The sequence below is a fragment of the Megascapheus bottae genome, chromosome 34, assembly GCF_031878675.1.
Source record: "Megascapheus bottae isolate mThoBot1 chromosome 34, mThoBot2.hap1, whole genome shotgun sequence".
Lineage (NCBI taxonomy): Eukaryota > Metazoa > Chordata > Mammalia > Rodentia > Geomyidae > Megascapheus > Megascapheus bottae.
Window position 1 is genome coordinate 4,755,783 of NC_143542.1, and position 20,427 is coordinate 4,776,209.

Consider the following 20,427-nt stretch of genomic DNA (forward strand, 5'->3'; position numbering starts at 1 on the left):
GCCCCTTTGGGTGGAGTAGGGAGGAAGGCAGGAGCTATGGTTGGGGTCAGCTGGAAGCTCAGGATTCCTTTGAACTGAGGCACCAGCCAAGTGCAGGAAGACGGAGGAAGGTAGCAGAGGGAAGGGAGCCGCGGTGGAGTACGGTCCTATGCTGGGCAAAATCCTACAGCATAAGCAGTAAGAAAGAGAACAGGTGTAGCCCATGCCTCTGATCTCAGCATGGGGAAGCTGGAGTGGGAGGACGGGAGGTCAGGCCAGAGAGAGCTATAGGCCCGGGCAAAAAAATACATAAACAGTAATGAGAAGGTTCTTCCTCACCTGACCTTTTATTTGGTATGGGTAAATGGAAGTCCAGAATACTAAAGACCTCGGTCGGTTGTGCACTTGGCTCGGCTCCAGCCACAAAGCCAACCCACCAGATCTGCAAAGCTCCTGCCAACCTGGAGCCCAGCAACCTTCTGGCTGGGCCACGCCCCCCGCCAGAGGCCACGCCCCGGGTGCCTGGCCACGCCCCCGCCAGAGGCCACGCCCCCGGAGCCTTCCTTCCCGGCGTCCGGGCGATGCCGGAGGGCCTCCCCCCCCACTGGCGTCCTCGCCGTCCAGGGCGGCTCGCTCTGACCGGTGACCATCGCTAACGGCAGCTGCTCCGTCCACAGGTTCGGGCCCCGCGACCGCCGAACGACGGTTCCCAGAGTCCTCAGCGGTGAACCGGTTGTCATCGACACCAAGTGGGCTCGCAATGGCGGGCTCCTCAGCTTTGCGACCATTGGTGGACTGCGAGTGGCAGTCCCCGCCGCCACGGCTCCAAAGATGGGGCGTCCACGCGCCCTTTTTACACAGCCCTTATAGGTCAGGGGACACCCGGCACTTTGAAGCAAAACTACATCTCCCAGAGTGCCCGGACATGAAAGAGACAGCCCAGAACTACAGCTCCCAGAGCGCTGTGGGAACGCCCAACTTCCGGTTCCTTCCCAGGAAGCGGTAGCATGCGAGAGGCGGAACTACATCTCCCAGAGCGCCGTGGGAACGCCCAGCTTCCGGGCCGTCCCAGGAAGTGGTGGCGTGTGAGCGGCGCTCGGCACGCACGCACAGAGTGACGGGGTGATCGGTGGAGGAGCGTTTTCGAGTGTGGTAGGCACACCTGTGACTCTCAGCAGGCGGGAAGCTGAGGCTGGTTCGAGGTCGGGCTGCCTAGACGCAGAGGGAGCAAAATCTCAAATTTTTACTTATGCTTGATCACCCAGAACATCTTTTATACTTTATTTTACTATTGTTTAGAAAAATAAAATGGAAGTTCCACGAGGACAGTTTTTTTTTTTAATTTCATCGTGTGCTCAGCAACTATAGCAGTGGCTCTTGAGCAAAGTAGGCACTCAACCAGTTGTGCTTTATTAAATGAAGTAAAATCACATCTGGCACTACAGACGTGGCTGACAGAGTGCCAGCCTGACCAAGTACAAAACCTTGAGGTCAATCCCTACTTCTGAAAAAATAAAAATATCACACCTCAACATCAGCAGCTCTGGGCTGTAATCCTAACTACTCAGGTGGCTGAGATCTTGTGGTTCAAAGCAGGCCCAGGCACGAAAGTCCTTGAAACTCATCGCCAGTTAACCAGCAAAAAGCTGGAAGTTGAGCTGTGTCTCAAGTTGTAGAGGCCAGCCTTGAGTACAAAAAGATAAGCTGGGAATGTGGCTTGGGGGTAGAATGTTTGCCTAGAATGCACGAAGCCCTGGGTTCAATTCCTCAGTACCACCTAAATAGAAAAGGGCAAAGTGGCACTGTGGCTCCAATGGTAAGAGTGCTAGAGTGCTAGCCTTGAGCAAAAGCAGCTCAGGAACAGTGCCCAGGCCCTGAGTTCAAGCCCCAGGATTGGCCGGCCCTGAAGGAAGGACGCTCACGGCGTGGTGATCGTCTTCAGTGCTGACCAATGCTGCCCAAGGCAGGAAAAGTCACATCTAAACCAACCACACATGGACTCAACAGCTGTTGTGTCTTTGGATTATGGTAGTTAACAATTCGTTTTTACAGACTGAAAAATGTGAAGCGGAATATGGCCCCTGAACTTCTAGCTCTTTGGAAAGGTCTCAGGCCAGGAACTCAGAATTTGTGATAGCATTTTCCCCAGTTCAACTACACTTGACGCCAGAGTGCTGTGGGTCAGTCCCTGGCTGGGACTGATAGGAACCTTCTAGAAGATATGGAGTCTCTTCAGGAGGTACAAGACAGGGAAAAGGAAGCATTAGTCCCTCCCTGGATGAGAGCTCAGATCCACACAAGGAAGAAGTGGATTTTATTGGGAGGTGGTAGTCAGGTAAAAATTAACATCTCCTCCCTGTCTCTGCTCTCAGACACAGAACTGACGATGCTCTTTAAATACTTTACAAATTCCATCCGGATCTCCTCAGGGTCCTCCTCAAGATTGGAGTGTACCAGCTTCAGCTTGGTCAAGGGTGGTGCTTAAAAAAGGGAAAGAAAGATAATTAGGCAGGAACCTAAGATTTCCGAAAGCCAATTCATTTTGCAGTGTGTGTGCGTGGCACTTGAACTGGGGACCTCACACTCACACTCAGCCTTCGGCTTGAGGCCGGTGCTGTTTCATTGCTCCACAATCTGCCCCACTCTTGGCTGGTTATTTTAGGCATGGAGTCTGGCAGACTTTTCTGCTTGGGCTAGCCTCAATCTACGATACTCAAGTCTCCTGAGTAGCTGGAATCACACACTTATGGGTGCCAAGCTTCTCCCTGCTTTAGTGTCTGCCTGGAGGCCGGAAGAAGGCCTACACGTTGGCAGTTCTGACATGGTGACACCATCCAATGCCAAGACACACGGGTGCTCAGAAACCGAGGACAGGTGTGATTCAAAACCACTTTTACAAAATCTAAAAAATGAAACAACAACAACAAAATCCCAACTAACATAAAACGCAGCTGGGCATGGTGGGAACCACTTTGATTTTGGCATTCAGGATGCTGGGACAGTTCTAGCCTGAGGGTGGTTCTAGCCTGGGCTACAAGTGAGTTCCAGATAAGCTGTATAGTATGACTCTCGCTCAAAAACACCAAACCAAACTGGAGGCATGGCTGCCTAGCAAGAATAAGGCCTTGAGTTCAAATCTCTACAGTGTCAGCAAACAAACCAAAACCCTAAACCCCAATCAAACAAGCAGAACAAAACCACAACCAGACAGACAGATGGATGCTCTTGTCACTGGGGACAAAAGGAGGTAGAGAAATCCATGTGTCCTTACTCAAAGCCAGGTTCCCTGTGTCCCCTCCGGAGCCTGGCTTGTGGTGGGCAATGAGCAGACACTGGGCATCCTGGAGGAACTGCTGCTGGACAAAGCAGGAGTACCACATCTTGACCTCCTTCAGGTGACTTGGGATGTCAGCATTGAAGACGATCACCACGCCCTGAGCGTCCTTCATCAGGGCTGGCCAGCAGGACTCGAACCTGCAGGGCAGAAACCGTGTCAGAGCCAATGTAAGGCCACTCTGCCTCCGTTCTTTTTTTAATCTTGTGCCATTACTAGGCTTGAACATAGGGCCCCGCTGGTGTCCCTTAGCTTTTTTGCTTACAAGAATAAGTCATTGGTGTATAGCTCACCCTGCCTTCTGTGTAGTGTGTGTGTGTGTGTCAGAAAAAGGAGAGAAGAGAAATATCCTGGGGATGGAATTTAGAGCCTTGCACTTGCCAGGCACCCTACCAGTGAGCTTTATTGCCAGGTGTTGGTGGTTCACACCTTTAATCTCAGCTCAAGAGACTGAGATCTGAGGAATCATGAAGACATCCCAGACAGAAAAAGTCCCTGAGACTCTTAGCTCCAATTAACCACAGAAAGGCAGAAATGGAGCAAAAGAAGCTTAGGGAAAGTATCCAGACCCTGAGTTCACGCCCCAGGACTGGCAATAAATAGTACACAAATTAAATTAAAAATAAATTCAAATAAAGGAAACATACTTCAGGTCACCGCCACAGTCCCAGAGCTCAAACTCACACCCCATGCCTTTACTGTTGCTGGTCACATTTGGATTTTCGAATTCCAGGATCCTAAAAGTCAAAACAGCAACAATTCCTTGACTCAAGCATCCCACTTGTGGAACCCCTGCCAAATGCCCCTAGTGTTAGGGAGGCGATGGCTGGGGACTCTGGGACAGGCTCACCTCACCCCTTGGGTTGGGTTGTATTTGGTGATGTCTGAAGACTCGGTGATGTCTGAAGATTCAGTCAAAAAGTTGGCCAAAACAGTTTTTCCACTCTGTGAAAATGAGACAGAGAATAATAAAGATCTTTAATGCTGAGATTCACTCCTATAACCCAGCTACTCAGGGGGCTGGGATTTGAGAATCATGATTTGAAGCCAGCCTGGTTGGAATCTCCAATTAAACCAGCAAAACAAAGCTGGAAGTGGAGTAGTGGCTCCAGTGGTAGAGCACCAGCTTTGAATGAAAAAAAGCTGGTACGAGTGTGAGGCCCTGAGTTCAAGCCCTTATATGGGCATGTGCACACACTGACACGTACATATGTGCATGTGGCGCCACACACACACACACAAACTGGGTGTTAGCGGCTCAAGCCTGTAATTCTAGCTACTCAGGAAGCTGAGATCTGGTGATTACACTTAGAAACCAGGCCAAGCAGGAAAGTCTGTGAGACTCTTACTTCCAATTTGCCAGCAGAAAACAGAAGTGGAGCTATGGCTCAAAGTAGTAGAGTGCTAGGGTTGTTGTTTTGTTTTGTTTTTGCCAGTCCTGGGCCTTGATTTCAGGGCCTGGGCACTGTCCTTGGGCTTTCTCAAGGCTGGAGCTCTACCACTTGAGCCTCAGCACCACTTCTGGCTGTTTTCTATGTATGTGGTACCGAGGAATCAAACCCGGGTCTTTGTGCATGCTAGGCAAGCACTCTTACCATTAGGCCAAACTCCCAGGCCGAGTGCTAGTTTTGAGCCAAAAAAGGTCAGGGACAACACGCAAATTCAGAGTTCAAGCCCCATAACCACCCGCACCACCAACAACAAAAAAGCCTGGGCGAAATCCAGATGCGCAGATCATTACCCAACTTAGCTAATCCGACCTGTGGAGGGAAGACATCGCACTTTGAAAGTTTTAAGAAACGCTTCGCTTTTTTGTTAATTCATAAACTTCGATGGCCCTTATTAGTGCGAATGTAAAAATGATTATGTACGTTATTAATAAACCTCAGTAAGCAACAACAACAACAAAAGAAATGCTTCCCACGTCTGTGGTACACACGGAAGTGGCAGAACATTATAGACAGACAGAGTGGAGAACGGGGCTCAGTGATGGAGTGCTTGCCCGAAGTGGCGCCATGGTGAAGTGCTACCCTTGACCAAAAAAAAAAAAAGCTGGGGAACAGTGCCCAGGCCAGGCCAGAAAAAAAAGAAGGTGTTTCACTGCCTTGCCTCGGCTGGCGTAGGAGCCAACCCTGCTTACACTTCCTGGGTGTGGAGGACGACAGGACTGCGAGCCCCACCCCACTGGCCCAGAACCCCAGTCCTCCACTCCCGGCCTCCTTGGGGGCTGGCGGCAGAGGAGGGCGCCAGCGCCCCGGGCTGGGTTGGTTCTGGGTGACGTGCGGTACAGGGCGGGTGGGGAGCGGTGATGAGGAGGGCCTGGAGACCCGGGGCTCTTCAGCTCAAGCCTGGCGCTCCACCACCCGCGCCACGGCACCGCCTCGGGCTTTCCGGGTGGGTCAACTGGAGATGGCGGCTCGCGGTCTTTCCCGGCCTTCCAACCAGGAGCCAGCACCACGCCCGACTCCGGCCTCTGATTCCAACCACGTCGCTCGTGACGCGGCCTCCGGGACGCGCGGGAGCCCGGTCGGCGGGGCGCTGGGCCTGCGCGGCCCGCTGCGCCGAGCCTTCCAAGGCCTGGGGGCTCCCCGGCGCGCCCCGCACCGCGCCGGGCCCGGCCTCACCTCGCAGGGCCCCACGAAGAGGACCTTGACCTTCAGCATCGCCGCGGGGCCTCGGGGACGGCCAGCCGGTCCCACCACCGCGGGGGATTCGGGCGAGCGCCACCGGCCGCGCCGACCCCGCGGGCCGCTCTCGTCCCCATGGCGACCGGGCGCGGCGCGGGGGCCGACGGGAGCCGCGCACTCGCTCCGGGCTGATTGGCTGGGAGGGGGGGGTGGTTCCCTCGTCTCCACGGCGACCGGGCGCGGCGCGAGGGCCGACGGGAGCCGCGCCGCGCACGCGCTCCGGGCTGATTGGCTGGGGTTCCCTCGTCTCCATGGCGACCGGGCGCGGCGCGGGGGCCGACGGGAGCCGCGCAGCTCCTGGGAATGGGCGGGAAGGGGAAGACAGGCAGGCGGGCGCCCCCCAGAGCCGGAGCTGCTCCCCGTGAGGCTCCCCGAGGTGGAGTTTCTGTGCCTTCCGGTTGTCCTCTTGATTTGGATGCTCTGGGCGACGCCCGCAGGTGACGTTGCTTGGCCAGTGGCTGCAGAACTCCGTCCTGAGTCATGGAGCAGGCCTGGATAGGCGCGTGCAGCCTCTCATTCATTCATTCACTCATTCACTCATTCACTCATTCATTCACTCATTCATTCACTCATTCATTCATTCATTCACACATTCATTCATTCGTTCACTCATTCATTCATTCACTCATTCATTCATCCATCCATCCATTCATTCATTCATTTATTCATTCACACATTCATTCATTCGTTCACTCATTCATTCATTCATTCATTTCGTGACTGTACGAGGTTCTGCACGCGGGTCCTCAATGCTTGCATCACTTGAGCTGCGCCTCCAGACTCCTTTTCCCATGGTGTGTGTGTGGGGGGGGAGGGGGGGGTACTGGGGCTCGAACCCAAGGCCTGGACGCTGGCCCTGGGCTTTTTCCTCTCAAGGTTGGCACTCCTAGGTACCAAGGAAACAGAGATCCCTTTTTTCTTTAGGACGAAGTCGTAAGTTGTTTAGGACATTTTTATTGACCACCTCTTTTTTTTTTTTTTGCCAGTCCTGGAGATTGAACTTAGGGTCTGAGCCACAGCACCATTTCCAGCTTTTCCTATGTATAGGGTACCAAGGACTTGAACCGGGGACTTCATGCATACTAGGCAAGCACTTTAACACTAGGCCATGCCCCCAGCACATCAGCATTTTATGTGTCTATAGCCTGAGGATGGTAGCTCACCCCTGTAATTCCAGCTACTTAGGAGACAAAGACAGGATGAACCCTGCTAATGGCCAGGGTTTGTTTTTTTTTTTTTTTTCTGACAGTCTGGACTTGAGCTCAGGGCCTGAGCACTGTCCTTGGACTTTCTCAAGGCTAGAGCTCTACCACTTGAGCCTCTGCACCACGTCCGGCCTTTTTCTATGTACGTGGTACCCAGGAATTGAACCCAGGTCTTCATGCATGCTAGGCCAAACTCCCGGCCCCATGGCCAGGTTTTTACAAAAAATTAGACTCACATTTCAGCCAAGAAGAGTATGGCAATAAATGTGTATGGGGTCATAGGAAGGAAGATTGAGGTCTGAAGCTGGCGTTGGGCAGAAAGGATGAGACGTAATCTGAAAACAAAACAGAAGAATAGAGGGCAGGGGCAAGACTTTTGTGGTAGAGCACCTGCCCAGCAAGCTCGAGAAGCTTGAGACCATGCAGAAATCCAAAAAGGAAAAGTGTGAAGGATAGAATAAAACTCTTTCCCCCCCATCAAATAAAGTCTGAGTTATCAGACTTGAGAAATAAATAAATATACTTGCCGGGCACCAGTGACCTGTATTTGTAGCTACTCAGGAATTGAGATCTGAAGATCACAGCTCAAAGCCAGCCTGGGCACAAAAGTCTGAGAGACTCTTATCTCCAGTTAATCACCTGAAACCGGAAGTGGTACTGTGGATTAAGTAGCAGAGTGTTAGAGTTGAGCTGAAGCGCTCAGGGACAGTGCTCAGGCCCAGAGTTCAAGTCCCATGACATATCTAGATAGATAGACAGACAGATAGATAGATATGCATGCACTGGGTATCAGTGGCTTGCCTCTGTAATCTTAGCTACTCAGGAAGTTGAGATCTGAGAATCATAGTTTGAAGCTAGCTTGGGCAGGCAAACCAGGTGACTTTTTTCTCCAGTTAACCAGCAAAAAGCCAGAAGTAATAGTGTGGCTCAAGTAGCAGAGTGTCAACCTTTAGTGAAAAAGCCAGAAGCCAAATGAGATTACTAGGTCCTGAGTTCAGACCCCAGTACTAGCACACACACATACACAAAAGAGAAAGTAATTTCTGTCATGTGTGCTCCTCCTTAGTTTTTGGCAGGATTGCATATTCCCAGGTGGTAATTTTATTACTAATGCTTAATATAAATGTTCTTCTGTATTCATTAAAATATGAAGTTACTCCAGGTGCCAATGGCTAATGCCAATAATCTTAGCAACTTGGCAGCATTATAGGTTGAGCCCAGACAGGGATCCCTGATCCCTGCTCTTCTTTTTTTGGCCAGTCCTGGAATTAAACCCAGGGCTTCATGCATGCTAGGCAAGCACTCTACCACTAGGCTACCTTCCCAGCCCAGTATCTGAATTCATGCTCCAGGACTGGCACAAAAATAAATAAAAATAAAATAAATTTTAAAATAGCAAAGTCTATTTTCTAAATTCAGGGGGGTGGGAAGGTCCGGGGAATACAGGTCCCCATTTTTTCCATGTGAAAAGCTATGGAATAGCCTGTCTCTCTGTCTGCATGTTCATTCTGTCTGCATGTTATTCATTGTTACACTGGGAAAAATTGCTTCTGTATTCCAGTTACAATCCATCTTTTTTTTTTCCAGGCCTAGGGCTTGAACTCAGGGCCTGGGGCACTGTCCCTGAGCAGTTTTGCAAGGCTAGTGCCCTGCCACTTGAGCCACAACTTTTTCTCTGTGTGGTTTTTCCAGCTTTTTCTTTGTGTGGTACTGAGAAATCAAACCCAGGGTTTGTGCATGCCAAGCAAGCACTGTACCACTAGCCACATTCCCATCCCTACTTCCATCTTCTAAGGGAGAAGTTTATTCATTGGGCCCTCTTGGCTTTTACCTGTAATCCTAGCTACTCAGGAGACTGTGTCCCAAGGCAGTTGAGGCAAAAAAAAAAAAAGTCTGAAAAACTCTTTTATTTCCAACTAACCAGCAAAAATTTGGGGTGAAGGTGTGGTTCAAATAGAATGCCAGTCATGAGCAAGAAAGCCAACTGAGAGAATTCAAATTTGGTATTATTGTCATGGTAAATTATCGGGAGACTTTTCGGTAAGGCTTTCAATGAGAAGAAGTTAACTTCAGCCTTGCTTCATATTTGGCCTTCAGTCCTGAAGCCTGCACAGTGAAATTGGATGGGTTGAAGACTACATAAACTAAGACTTTTTTTCCCTCTTGATTCAGTGACTCGATAGAATAAAATCTCTCACTTGCTCCCCCCCAAAAAATAACAGAAAGGAATGTTTGATGTATTTCAAATCCTCTTCATAAATTGTTGAAAAAGATTTAATATAACCTCCAGTCACAAAATATTTCATCTGAGCTGGCCCCCTCTGTTCCCTGTGATTATAGACAGTTCTTATTTCTGAAGAATAAAATGTGGATTTTCTATGATATATGACGATAAAAATTCATTTCATCCACCTCCCATGTAATACTGAGATGTGAACATTTTCACATTAACTTTCAGAGATGGAAAATGCTCACAAATTGTGTGTGTGTGTGTGTGTATGCGTGCACGCGTGCACTGGTACTGAGGCTTGACCTCATGACCTTGGCCCTATCCCTGAGCTTTTTTTGTTCAAGTCTGGTGCTCTACTCCTTGAGCCACAGTTCTCTTTACTGGTTAATTGGATATAAGAATCTCATAGACTTTCCTGCCCCAGCTGGCTTCGAACTTTAAGCTTCAGATAGCAGCCCTCCTGAGCAGCTACAATTGTAGGTATGCACTTTGATACCTGGGAGGAAAATTCTCATAACTGGGCTGGGAATGTGGCTTAGTCGTAGAGAACTTGCCTACCATTCATCAAGCCCCAGATTTGGTTTCTCAGTACCATATACACAGAAAAAGCCAGAAGTGATGCTATGGCTCAAGTAGTAGAGCACAGTGGAACCCAGGACAATAACCCAGGCCCTGGTGTGCAGCCTTCCCACAGCGTGGTATGAGGAGAGCCCAGGGCACCAGCTCTCAGGCCTGTTCTGGCACATGCTCAGTGAGAGAGCCACCAGATGCCACAAGACTAGGCCCCTGTCCTTGGGAGAAGAAGCCCCCATGTCTCAGCATGCCTGACAGCAGTTTGAGCGTGGCAAATTCTTATTTGCTGAGCGATCCTTACCGGAGGCTTTGGAAATCGCAAAGGGGGTCCGTCAAATCGTTTGTGACAGAGACCATAAAAACAAGAATTTAATCTGCAGAAGAGGAGCATGGCAGGGACATGGAGACACACAGCTTTGGCCAAATGACCGCGGGCCATTCTTATGGTCATATGGAACGTGTTATGAATCTGGGAAGGACCAAGAAACGAGACACAAGGACGCACTGGCTGTGGGGTCCTGGAGGATGTAGCCACACTGGGAAGAAAGCTTCTATGACAGTGACATCAGCTCCCAGGGACTGGCCCCTTCCTGCATGCCATGCCCCCTGCCCCTCTCATCCACTTATTTCCAATTCCAAGGTGATCTTACCAGTGATTCTTCTGCTAGACAAAAGGCAGGCCCCACCTCCACCACTCCCTTTGCCTGGCTTCCACATGATGGCGTGTCACTTGCTGGCAAGGTACTGAGTCCTCACAGGGGGACAGAAAAGGCCAGTGACCGACTCCCACCCCAGAACCACATCTACCTGCTGTCCCTCCAATAGGTTTAGGGAATCCGCTGCCAACGCAGGAGCTCTGGGGACATGTTCAAACCAGATACATATCGAAGCAGACCCAGGCCTCACGCTTGGAATCCTGGCTACTCAGGAAGCTGAGGTTTAGTACTGGACTGAAAACACACACACACACACACACACACACACACAATCATTTTTTTTTTTTTTTGCCAGTCCTGGGCTTGAGCTCAGGGCCTGAGCACTGTCCTTGGACTTTCTCAAGGTTAGAGCTCTACCACTTGAGCCTCAGCACCACTTCCAGCTTTTTTCTATGTATGTGGTACCGAGGAATCGAACCTGGGTCTTCGTGCATGCTAGGCAAGCACTCCACCACTAGACCAAACTCTTGGCCCCCACAATCACTTTTTTGCGTTTTTTTTGCTTGGTCTTGGGGCTGCAGCTCAGGACCTGGGAGCTGTCCCTGAGCTCTTCTGCTCATGGTTAGAGCTCTATCACTTGAGCCACAGCACCATGTCCAGGTTTTCTAGTGGTTCATTGCAGATAATTCTCAGGAACCTTCTTTTTTTTTTTTTTTTTGCCAGTCCTGGGCTTGAGCTCAGGGCTTGAGCACTGTCCTTGGACTTTCTCAAGGCTAGAGCTCTACCACTTGAGCCTCAGCACCACTTCCGGCTTTTTTTTTCTATATATGTGGTACCGAGGAATCGAACCCGGGTCTTCATGCATGCTAGGCAAGCACTTTAACCACTAGGCCAAACTCCCGGCCCCTCTCAGGAACTTTCCTACCCAGGCTGGTTTTGAACCTTCATCTTCAGCTCTCAGCCTTCTGAGATGACAGGTGTGAGCCAGCAGCACGTGGGGTGGTGAAGTCATTTTTATGGGGCTGTGTGGACTCTGAGGAAGTCCGGGTGTAGAGGAACATTTAGTCAGGATCTTCTGTGACAGCGACATTCTGCTTGCATTTTGTCCTGGCAAAGGACAGAAAGTTTGAGCCATACAAAGCAGCCCTTGTGGTGGTGAGAGGCTGGCTGCTTCCATCTGCCCAGGGCTGTGTGGTTCTAGGGCCCCTCACAGCTGTGGGTTGGGCTGCAGGAGGACGCCATATGGAAAGTGTGCTACGCCTGCCTCTCCCTCCTGGAACTCATGAGGGAGAATTGCAGGATCCATGCCTTTGTGGGGAGTCTGGCAGTGCAGGGGGCCGGAGGTGGGGTGGGCGCGTTCCCTGTTTTACATTACCAGGAAGATTTATCACACCAAGAGGTCAATATTTACCTTGGCCTCAGCCTGGTGTGTATTTACTTCTGTGTCCAGTGCTTCTTTTTGCTGAGTACAGTGGAAGGGAAGATCTGTCTTTTGTCTGTGGACAGGGCACTGATTGAGATTTTATCAGAAAGGCCTGTGAGCACCAGGCTTGCAAAGCTGCTCTGAGAATGCTTTGCCTGTTTGTCATCAAGAAATCTGAACCCTACCTGGGGATGGGGCTTCTGAGGCATAGTGACCTGGGGTCCGACATTGCATTATTGCAAAACAAAAGACACGCTTTTTAAATTAATTAATGTTTTCATTTTCATCAGTGTCTGGATTTAAAGTCAGGGCCTTGTGCTTGTTCAGATAATGCTTTACCAATTGATCCAGGTCTTCAGCCTGGCCTTTTGCCGGTTAATTGGATATACGTGTCTCATGGGGGGCTGGGAATATGGCTCAGTGGTATAGTGCTTGCCTAGCATGCATGAAGCCACATACACAGAAAAAGCCAGAAGTGGCACTGTGGCTCAAGTGGTAGAGTCCCAGCCATGAACAAAAGAAGCTCAGGGACAGTGCCCAGGTCCTGAGTTCAAGCCCCAAGACTGGAGTAAAAAAAAAAAAGGTCTCATGGGCTTTCCTTTCTGGCTTAGCCTCAAACCACGATCCTCTGATCTCTGCAGTCACTGTGCCTGGCTCCATCTCCACACTCAATCATGAGGCTTGCACTGGGCGCCAGGGTGCTCTGCCTGAGCTCTTTTGCTCAAGGCTAGTGCTCAAGCACTTTGAGCCCCCGGTTTCCTGGTGGACCAGTGGAGATGAGAATCTCCCGGACTTCCGTGCCCAGGCTGACTTTGAACCGCGATCCTCCTATCACAGCATCCTGAGTAGGATTCCAGGCGTGAGCCTTTCAGTGCCCGGCTCCAACTTCCAAACGTCTGTGGCTGCATTTCTCAGGCTCTTGGAACCAAGCGCAGGCTTCCGCTTCTCTGGAAGTTTCCACGTGTGATCAGGACGGCAAGGGCCCAAGCCTGGACATGGACAGGGCCATGTGTGGGGAAGGGAGCCTGGGAGACCCCTGGGGCCGAGCTGCGGGGGTGGAGGCGGCAGCTGTCACAACATCCGCGAGGAATTTTCTCACTCAGCACCCACGGGCTGCATGCTTTCTCTACAGAGGAATGCAAATGACACCTTCCACTCAGCGCTGGTCCTGCGCGTTAGGAAAGTGGAAGAGAAAGGAAAGAACAGCCAGATTCGATCTCAACAGGCTAGGACTGTTGTTGTTTCTTTAATCTTTGACCACGGAGTAAAATAGGCAAAGTTTTGTCCTGTGAAAAAGTTGCACGTATTCCAGAATATTGAGCCTATTGGCTGGTGTCATTCGATGTGTGTGTGTGTGTGTTTTTAATTAATAAAGCTTTTCTGTAGCATTGGAGTTTGAACTCTGGGCTCTCTAGGCTCGCCTGGCTTGATCATCTGAACCAAGCCGCTGCCACTCCAGCCACGCCCACCCACAAGCCCCACCCACCGCCACGGGCCACGCCCCTCGCATTCAAACCACGCCCCCCAACCAAGGCACCGCTCGCTTTCCCCAGCCTTGGGCCACGCCCCTTTCGCGTGAGCCGGGCCTTAACTGCTCCTGGAGTGTCACCGCGGTTCAGGTGCACCACACCCGGTGTGCCCAGCTCATCCGGGCCCTTCAGCGAGTCTGGAAACGGGGTCCAGTGGCCCTCACGTTGCTGATCAGAGAGGGCCGCGGGTGCTGGCGGAGTGGATCTCTCCTAGGGCAGGTAGGCGGGATGTTACCGAATCCTCCTCCCCTTCTTCTCTATCCTGTGCACCCTGCACAGGGCCAGGCACACAGAACTCACCCAGGGCCTGTCCCTCGGCCAGAATGAAGCTGTGATCCAAGACCACACCAAGAGGGCCAGATCCGGACCACTGCCTCAGTCCTAAAGTTTGGGGAATGTGATTTATTTTTTTCTCTAAAGATCTTTGTCTTTAAAAAAAAAAAAAGTAGTCATAAGCCTTCTTTCCTTGTTCCCTCCAGCTTGGTTGTAGCCCGTGCTGCTGGGGAAACGAGTGTAGCCTAAACGGTGAGGTTGGTGGATGCCCCACACCTGGAAGCTGGGAGGCTGAGATGGAGGATCAAGACTTCAAGGTCAATCAGAGCTACACAGTGTGACCTCGTCTAAACATCAGAACACAGCCGCCAGGGTGGCTCCGGCCTGCAATCCCAGCTACTCAGGAGGTTGAGCCTCAGAGGCCCAAGCCAGCTCCGAGCAGAAAACCCCATGAGATTCCCCTGTGGACGGAACCAGCAAGAAACAAAGTGGAGGGGGTGGTTCAAGTGGAAGAGCGCCAGCCTGGAGTGGAACAGCTCAGGGACAGCGCCCAGGCCCTGAGCTCAGGTCCCGGGACACACCAGCGCTCAAGGGGGGTGGATGGCATGCGTGGATGCCATGCCTCTGGTGATTGGCCCCTGGAGAGCCTGCTGGCGAGGTGGGGTGCACCAGCTGCCCCAACAAAGGCCCCGGGGTGACCCATGCCCTGGGGGGGGCGCACCCTCCCCCACCCCCAGCTTCACTTTGTTGGAGCCTCAGTTTCCACCTCTGAAACATGGGACTGATCGCCCCGGGTGGGGAGCGAACCCGGGCCTCGGTGTTGGCGGCGGCGGCGCGCCTGGGCCCCGGGCTGCCGAGGGTTAAGGGCCGAGCCCACCACGCCCCCTCTGACGGCGCAGCGCCCACCTCCCCGAATTTGAAAAGGCGGACCCGGCGCGCGCGCCCGCTCCCCGCGGACCCGGGCTCGCTCCTCCGCTCTCGGGCAGGCAGGCCGGGGCCGCGGGCTCGGTCCGCGCCCTCCGTGCGCTCGGGACCCCGCGCGCCGCGCCGCAAGATGAAGCTGGCCCTGCTGCTGCCCTGGGCGTGCGGCTGCCTGTGGGGGTCGGCGCTGGCCACCGGCTTCGTCTACCCGTTCCCGGCCGCCGCGCTGCCGCCGCCGCCGCCGCCGCACGGGTACCCGGAGCCGGCCGCCGGCTCCCCGGGCGGGGCGTACGCCAGCCGCCGGTGAGTGCGCGGGGCGGGAGGCGGAGGACGGGGCCCGGGGACGCGGGCGGGAGCGAGGGGCGTCGGGGCTCCCAGAGACGTCGAGATCGGATCCGAGGCCCGGAGCGAGGCGCGGGGGCCCGAGGCCGGGCGGGGGCCTCCGGGAGGCTGGAACCGGGGTCCCGGGCCCTCGGGCGCGCGGGCCCCGGACGGGCGCCTCCGTCTCTCTCGGGTCCCGACGCCCCCGTCCTTCGCTCCGGGGCGCCGGCGGGGCTGGAGGTGCGCGCTCGGGGCTCCCAGCCGCGGGCCCTGCGCGTGCGTCTCGTCCGTGGGGCCGAGGTCTCCGCTCCGCACCCGCGGGCGCCTCCAGCGGCGGGCGACGCCGGGCCACCCGCGCTCCGGTCCCCACCTCCACGTCCCTCCCACCACCACCTTAAGACACCCAAGCCGAGGCCAGCACCACCGCCCGGGGACTGCCGTCCTGGCGGCCTCGTCCCGGGGCTTGAACTGCCCGAGCTTTGGTGCCCAAGGGTGGCGCTCTACCACTTGAGCCACAGCTCCCCGCCCGGCTTTTTGGTGGTTCTTTGGAGATGAGTCTGGTGGGCTTTCCTTGCCCAGGCTGGCTTTGAACTGGGATCCTCAGATCTCAGCCTCTGGAGTCGCTGGCATCACAGGCAAGAGCCAGTGACCCTTGGCTCAAAAACAGGAAGTTTTTGAGGGGCCCAAGAGGGTCCCTCAAGATCTGTGGTTCTGAACTCCATGTCTAGAGAAGAGACAGGCCCCGGCTCTTTTTGGGCTCTTTTTGTCCTGTAAGACCAACCCCCCTTCCCCACCCCACCCCCTACTCGGGAACAATTCCTCCCATGCCTTCCAGCAAGGAGACAGACATTTTGTGTGTGTGTGTGTGTGTGGTTGGGGGGGGGACGACAACTGACACTGCACTGTGTGGCTCCAGAAGATGGTTGCAGGGAAGCGTAAACATGACGGCAAGAGTCTGCATGCAAATGGACTTCCCTTCTTTTTGTCTGGAAATACTTCCTCAAGGCTTCTGTTAGGCTAAATCTCCAAACACCCCTTAACAGCAGGGCTGCACACTTCCATAGGAGAACAGTCTAGGAAAAGACCTTTGGTAAGCTGCAGAATGAGACAGCGAGCCTAAGCCCAAGCACAGGAAAGCATAAGCCTGAGTCCTGTGGATTTGTGTCGGAGGATGCAACCAACTTTGGATGGAAATATTTGTATTAAACAAAAAAAGCCGGCACTGCCACACCTGTAATTCCAGCTACTCGGGAGGCTGAGATCTGAGAATCGTGATTCAAAGCCAGCCAGGGCACTAAAGTCCATGAGTCTTACCTCCAGTTAACCACCTGAAAACCAGAAGGGGTGCTGTGGTTCAAGGGGTAAGGTGGAAGCCTTGAGCTGAAGAGCTCAGGGACCGTGCTCAGGCCCAGAGTTCCAGCTCCACCAGTCAGGCACCAGTGGCTCATACTTGTAATCCTAGCTACTCAGGAAGCTGACGTCTGAGGATCAGAGTTTGAAGCCAGCCCAGGCAGAAAAGTCTGTGAGACTCTAATCTTCATTTAACTAGCAAAAAGCCAGATGTGGAGCTATGGGGCTCAAGTGGTAGAGTGCCCTCCTTGAGCAAAAAAGCTCAGGGACAGCACCCACACCTGATTTATACCTCTAGGACCAGCATAATTAAAAACAAACAGAAAAACCCCAAACACATCCTGGAGCATTCATCCTCTGGGCTTCCTTACCTCCAGGCTGGCTCTGAAAATCACTTTCAGAGGCTAAAGGTCAGGGGTGTCTCTGCTCCATCTGAAGCAGGGGTGGCTGGCCAGGGTTCTGAGAATGAGGCAGATGGGTTCTGTTGTGGGTGTCTCTGGAGGATGTCTCATCCCCACGACCCCAGGTGTCCCCATCTCTTCTTCCTCTCTCTTTTCCCCGAAGCTAGTCTGCCATCTTAAAATCCCTTCCCAGAGCAACCATGTCTAAGGCATCAGAGCTACGCCCGCCCGGCGCCTCTTGGCTCGGCCCAGCCGACACTTCATTGCCACTTGGAGTGTGATTTGGACTCGGCCCAGCCCCACCTCGGGCAGAGACCTGAGCGAGGCTAATGAACTGCTAGAGGATTTTCCGGAATGTTCCTATAAAGTGCCAGGGAGCCCCTTGGCCGTTCCTACGACAACCTACACATTCTTCCAGGCATCAAGCGTCCTCGTGCCTCTCCCTGGTCCCCAGACTTGTTTTAGAAACCACGAGTCTGGGAGGTTCTCTGATGTCCTGGAAGAGTCACCTTAGATGGAGTTAGGCCCCATCCAGGTAAGTGCTGCCACACTGCTGCTCCCTCTGTCAGGAGCTCCCATGCCACTCCACAGGGGGCCCAGGTGACCGTGGTCCATGACCCCCAACCTTAGCCAGCTGGGCTACCCCTCCCCGAATATCTCCTGAGTCGCTTCTGCTGGGAGGGGATGGTGCTGAGAATACTATGTACTTTAAGACACTGTTGTCCTTGCAACATGTTCTGCCATGCTCAGGGGTTCCTTGGTGACCCAGACTTTTGGGAAGTGAGGATGGTGCCCACCTAGGAGCTGTGAAAGGTTTTCCTTGGGGTTCTGATATTCCTGAAATCATTTTCCCATTGGCTGCTGGACTTTGAGGAGGAGGTGGCCTCGCCCGTGGGGATCAGGGCTTCCCAGTACGCCTTCCTCCCTTTCCTCTCCTGCTGAGGAGCTCTGGGTGACCTTGACCCGTGATCCTCCTGCCTCAGCCTTGCTTAGCCACTGCCCAAGAGAATTCTGTGCACAAGCATGCCTGCCCAAAGGGAACTCAGGGTTCCAGCCCCTCTTCTCTTTCATGCTCAAGGCTTTTCGTGGTGAATTGGCGGTAAGATTCTCTTGGACTTTTCTGCCCAGACTAGCTTCCAAAGAAGACCCTCATATTTCAGCCTCCTAAGCAGCCAGGATTACAGGGGTGAGCCATGGTGCCCAGCAGACTAGCCCTCTAATGGAGGGCATTTGCCATCCGCAAATCCCATAATGAGTGATCAGTTCCCGAGCCCAAAATGGCCTCACAAGGCTCAAATGAAGGAGTGGAAAGGCCAAGTCTCTGGGTAGACTTCATTTCTGTGCTTTTTCCTGGACCTTTGGCTTATCACCCCTTCTCTCCAGCCTCTCACCCCACTTTGCTTCTCTGCCTGATTCTGATCCTTCCATTTTGCTCCCTTCCTCCTTTTGATGGTGGTATTGACCTGACCATTGTGCTTCTCTGTGGCTGGTGTGACAGGCTGGCACGGAGGTCCCTCCCTCTCCTCCTCTTGAGTGGTCGGATCCCAGGCTTGAGCCACTAGTCCCAGCCACACGCCTCTTATGTGGATCCTTAACATTACGCGGGGCTCGCCTAGGCCTTGAAGAATGAATGCCTCACCCTTCATTTAATCATGTGAGAAATATTCTTTCTAAAAAAGTAAATGGCAAGGTAATAATCATGGTCATTCTCTCAAGCAAAAAAAAAAAACTGAACTGATAATGTGCTTAATTTAATAAATAAGTTAGCCAGACACTGGCACCTCACCCCTGTAAGCCTAGCTAATCAGGAGGCTGAGCTATAAGGATCATGGTTCAAAGCCAGCCAGGCAGGAAAATGTCCGTGAGACTCTTATCTCCAGAAAAAGCCAGAAGCGTGCTGTGCCTCAAGTGGTAGAGCACTAGACTTGAACACAAAGGCTCAGGGATAGACAGCACTCAGGCCCTGAGTTAAAGACCCAGGAGAGAGAGAGAGAGAGAGAGAGAGAGAGAGAGAGAGAGAGAGAGAGAGAGAGAGAGAGAGGGAGGAAGAGAGAGAGAGTGTTTAGATTGTTGAATGTTGACACATTAACAGAAGTTGATTATGGAAAGTGAATGAAGCATCCACGGTATATGAAATAAATAAGAGCTGGGGCCATGGTTCCATGGTAAGAGCACCTGAGGTCCTGAGTTCAAACCCCAGTAACCACTAAAACAAAACGAACAAAAGATCAAGAGCAGTAGAAATGTGTCCAAGTCTGATTTCTATGACAGTAACATCGCCTACTTGGTTGGTTTCATTTTATGGGTGCTTAGACCTACTATGGGTGCAACATAGGTAAGCAAGAGTCATTTTAGAGAACTGAGAATGCTCCTGGCACTTCCCTATGTGGAGCTAGAGATGGATGACAGAAGGGCTAAGTGCAGTAGTGAATGCTGTAATCCCGGCCCTTGGGAGGCAGAGAGGTAGGAGGATCAACCATTTCAGGTGAGCTTGTGCTCCACGAGGAAGCCTCTCGTCTCAGAACACTAAAGAGGTAAAGAAGCTGGGATGGTTGGTCCCGGGTGGACGTCTGGGTGCAGCTTATGGGAAGTTGGGAGGAAGTTGTAAGTCAGCCCCTGATTGCCAGGATGGGTGGAGCGGAGGGGAAGGCTCATGTCTGACCCAGAGTGCTTGGGAGTCAGGCAAGCTTGGCTTTCTCTGGTACTCTGTGTTTAACTTGCATCAGTTTACCTGTCTGTGGAATGCGATGGATCCTGCCCAGAGCCAGAGGAACATTAGAAGAAGCAGTCTGAATTGCGGCCTCTGGAGTTGGCCCTGTGCATCCTCCAGCACCTGCCAGGACCTGGTCTCGTCCTGCCCTGAGCAGAAAGAGATGATAACAGGGCCCAGGTAGAGCCAGGAGAGTTACTAACCCATGCCCTGAGCCTTTTCTGTTGTCAATGCCCAGCTTGGTCCTGAGCTCTTCGTTTTGGAGGTGAATCGGAAGCACAGAGAACATGAACTCTGTCCTGGCAGCAGCGGGCTCAGGCCCCTGCACAGTCCAGGGTCTGGGTCGACTTTTCGGCCTGCCAGTGGTCCAGGAGGCTTGGCTGGGGACAGCTGCTCGTGGGCCCAGCTGTCTGGGCTTCAGGACACAGGATCCGCCCCAAGATTAATCACAGAGCCAGCCTGGCTCCTGGAGGGGCAGAGCCGGCTAGGTTTACCTCTCACCCCCAGGGAGATGACAGCGGGTGGCGGGTGGGAGGGATGGATGGGATCCTGGGGCGCCGGGGGTGTCTGCGCCCCCTCCTCCCCGGAGGCAGACCTACCCCAAACCAGCACAGGCTGATAGGCAGGAATTAGATGAAATTAGGAATGGAAACCAAATGCTGGGTGTCAGGTAGAGGAAGCCGATGAAGCCCAGGGGCTGCAGGAGCTCCGCCCAGGCTCTTGGGACCAGCACAGGTATGCAGGTGACAGGAGCCTTACTAGGGCCGGGGTGCGACTCAAGCGGTGGGTGTGGCTTAAACGGAGGGCGTGGTTTTGAGCATGGGCGTGGCCTAAG

The 20,427-nt window shown here is 53.0% G+C and overlaps 2 protein-coding genes across 2 annotated transcripts in view; one reads left to right on the forward strand and one right to left on the reverse strand.

Moving 5' to 3' along the window:
• Nucleotides 1-2,276: 2,276 nt before the first annotated feature.
• Ift22 (intraflagellar transport 22) lies at nucleotides 2,277-6,084 on the reverse strand. The gene is made up of 5 exons (XM_090324141.1): nucleotides 5,938-6,084; nucleotides 4,164-4,258; nucleotides 3,961-4,050; nucleotides 3,251-3,453; nucleotides 2,277-2,459 (listed from the first exon to the last, which is right to left on the reverse strand). The coding sequence occupies exons 1-5, from the start codon at nucleotides 5,974-5,976 to the stop codon at nucleotides 2,311-2,313; spliced, it is 576 nt and encodes a 191-aa protein (XP_090180267.1). The 5' UTR covers nucleotides 5,977-6,084; the 3' UTR covers nucleotides 2,277-2,310.
• An 8,859-nt stretch (nucleotides 6,085-14,943) lies between these two features.
• Nucleotides 14,944-20,427, forward strand: part of Col26a1 (collagen type XXVI alpha 1 chain) — a 28,968-nt gene continuing 23,484 nt past the window's right edge. Inside the window, 1 exon segment of the mRNA XM_090324062.1 lies at nucleotides 14,944-15,113. Within this exon segment, the coding sequence (XP_090180188.1) occupies nucleotides 14,944-15,113 (170 nt within the window).

Coding starts and splice junctions, on each gene's coding strand:
- Ift22 (XM_090324141.1), bottom strand. CDS start 5,976: ATGCTGAAGGTCAAGGTCCTCTTCGTGGGGCCCTGCGAG. Junction 4,051..4,163: donor AACCCAACCCAAGGGGTGAG/GTGAGCCTGTCC, acceptor TTTGACTTTTAG/GATCCTGGAATTCGAAAATC. Junction 2,460..3,250: donor CACAGGGAACCTGGCTTTGA/GTAAGGACACAT, acceptor CCCTTTTTTAAG/CACCACCCTTGACCAAGCTG.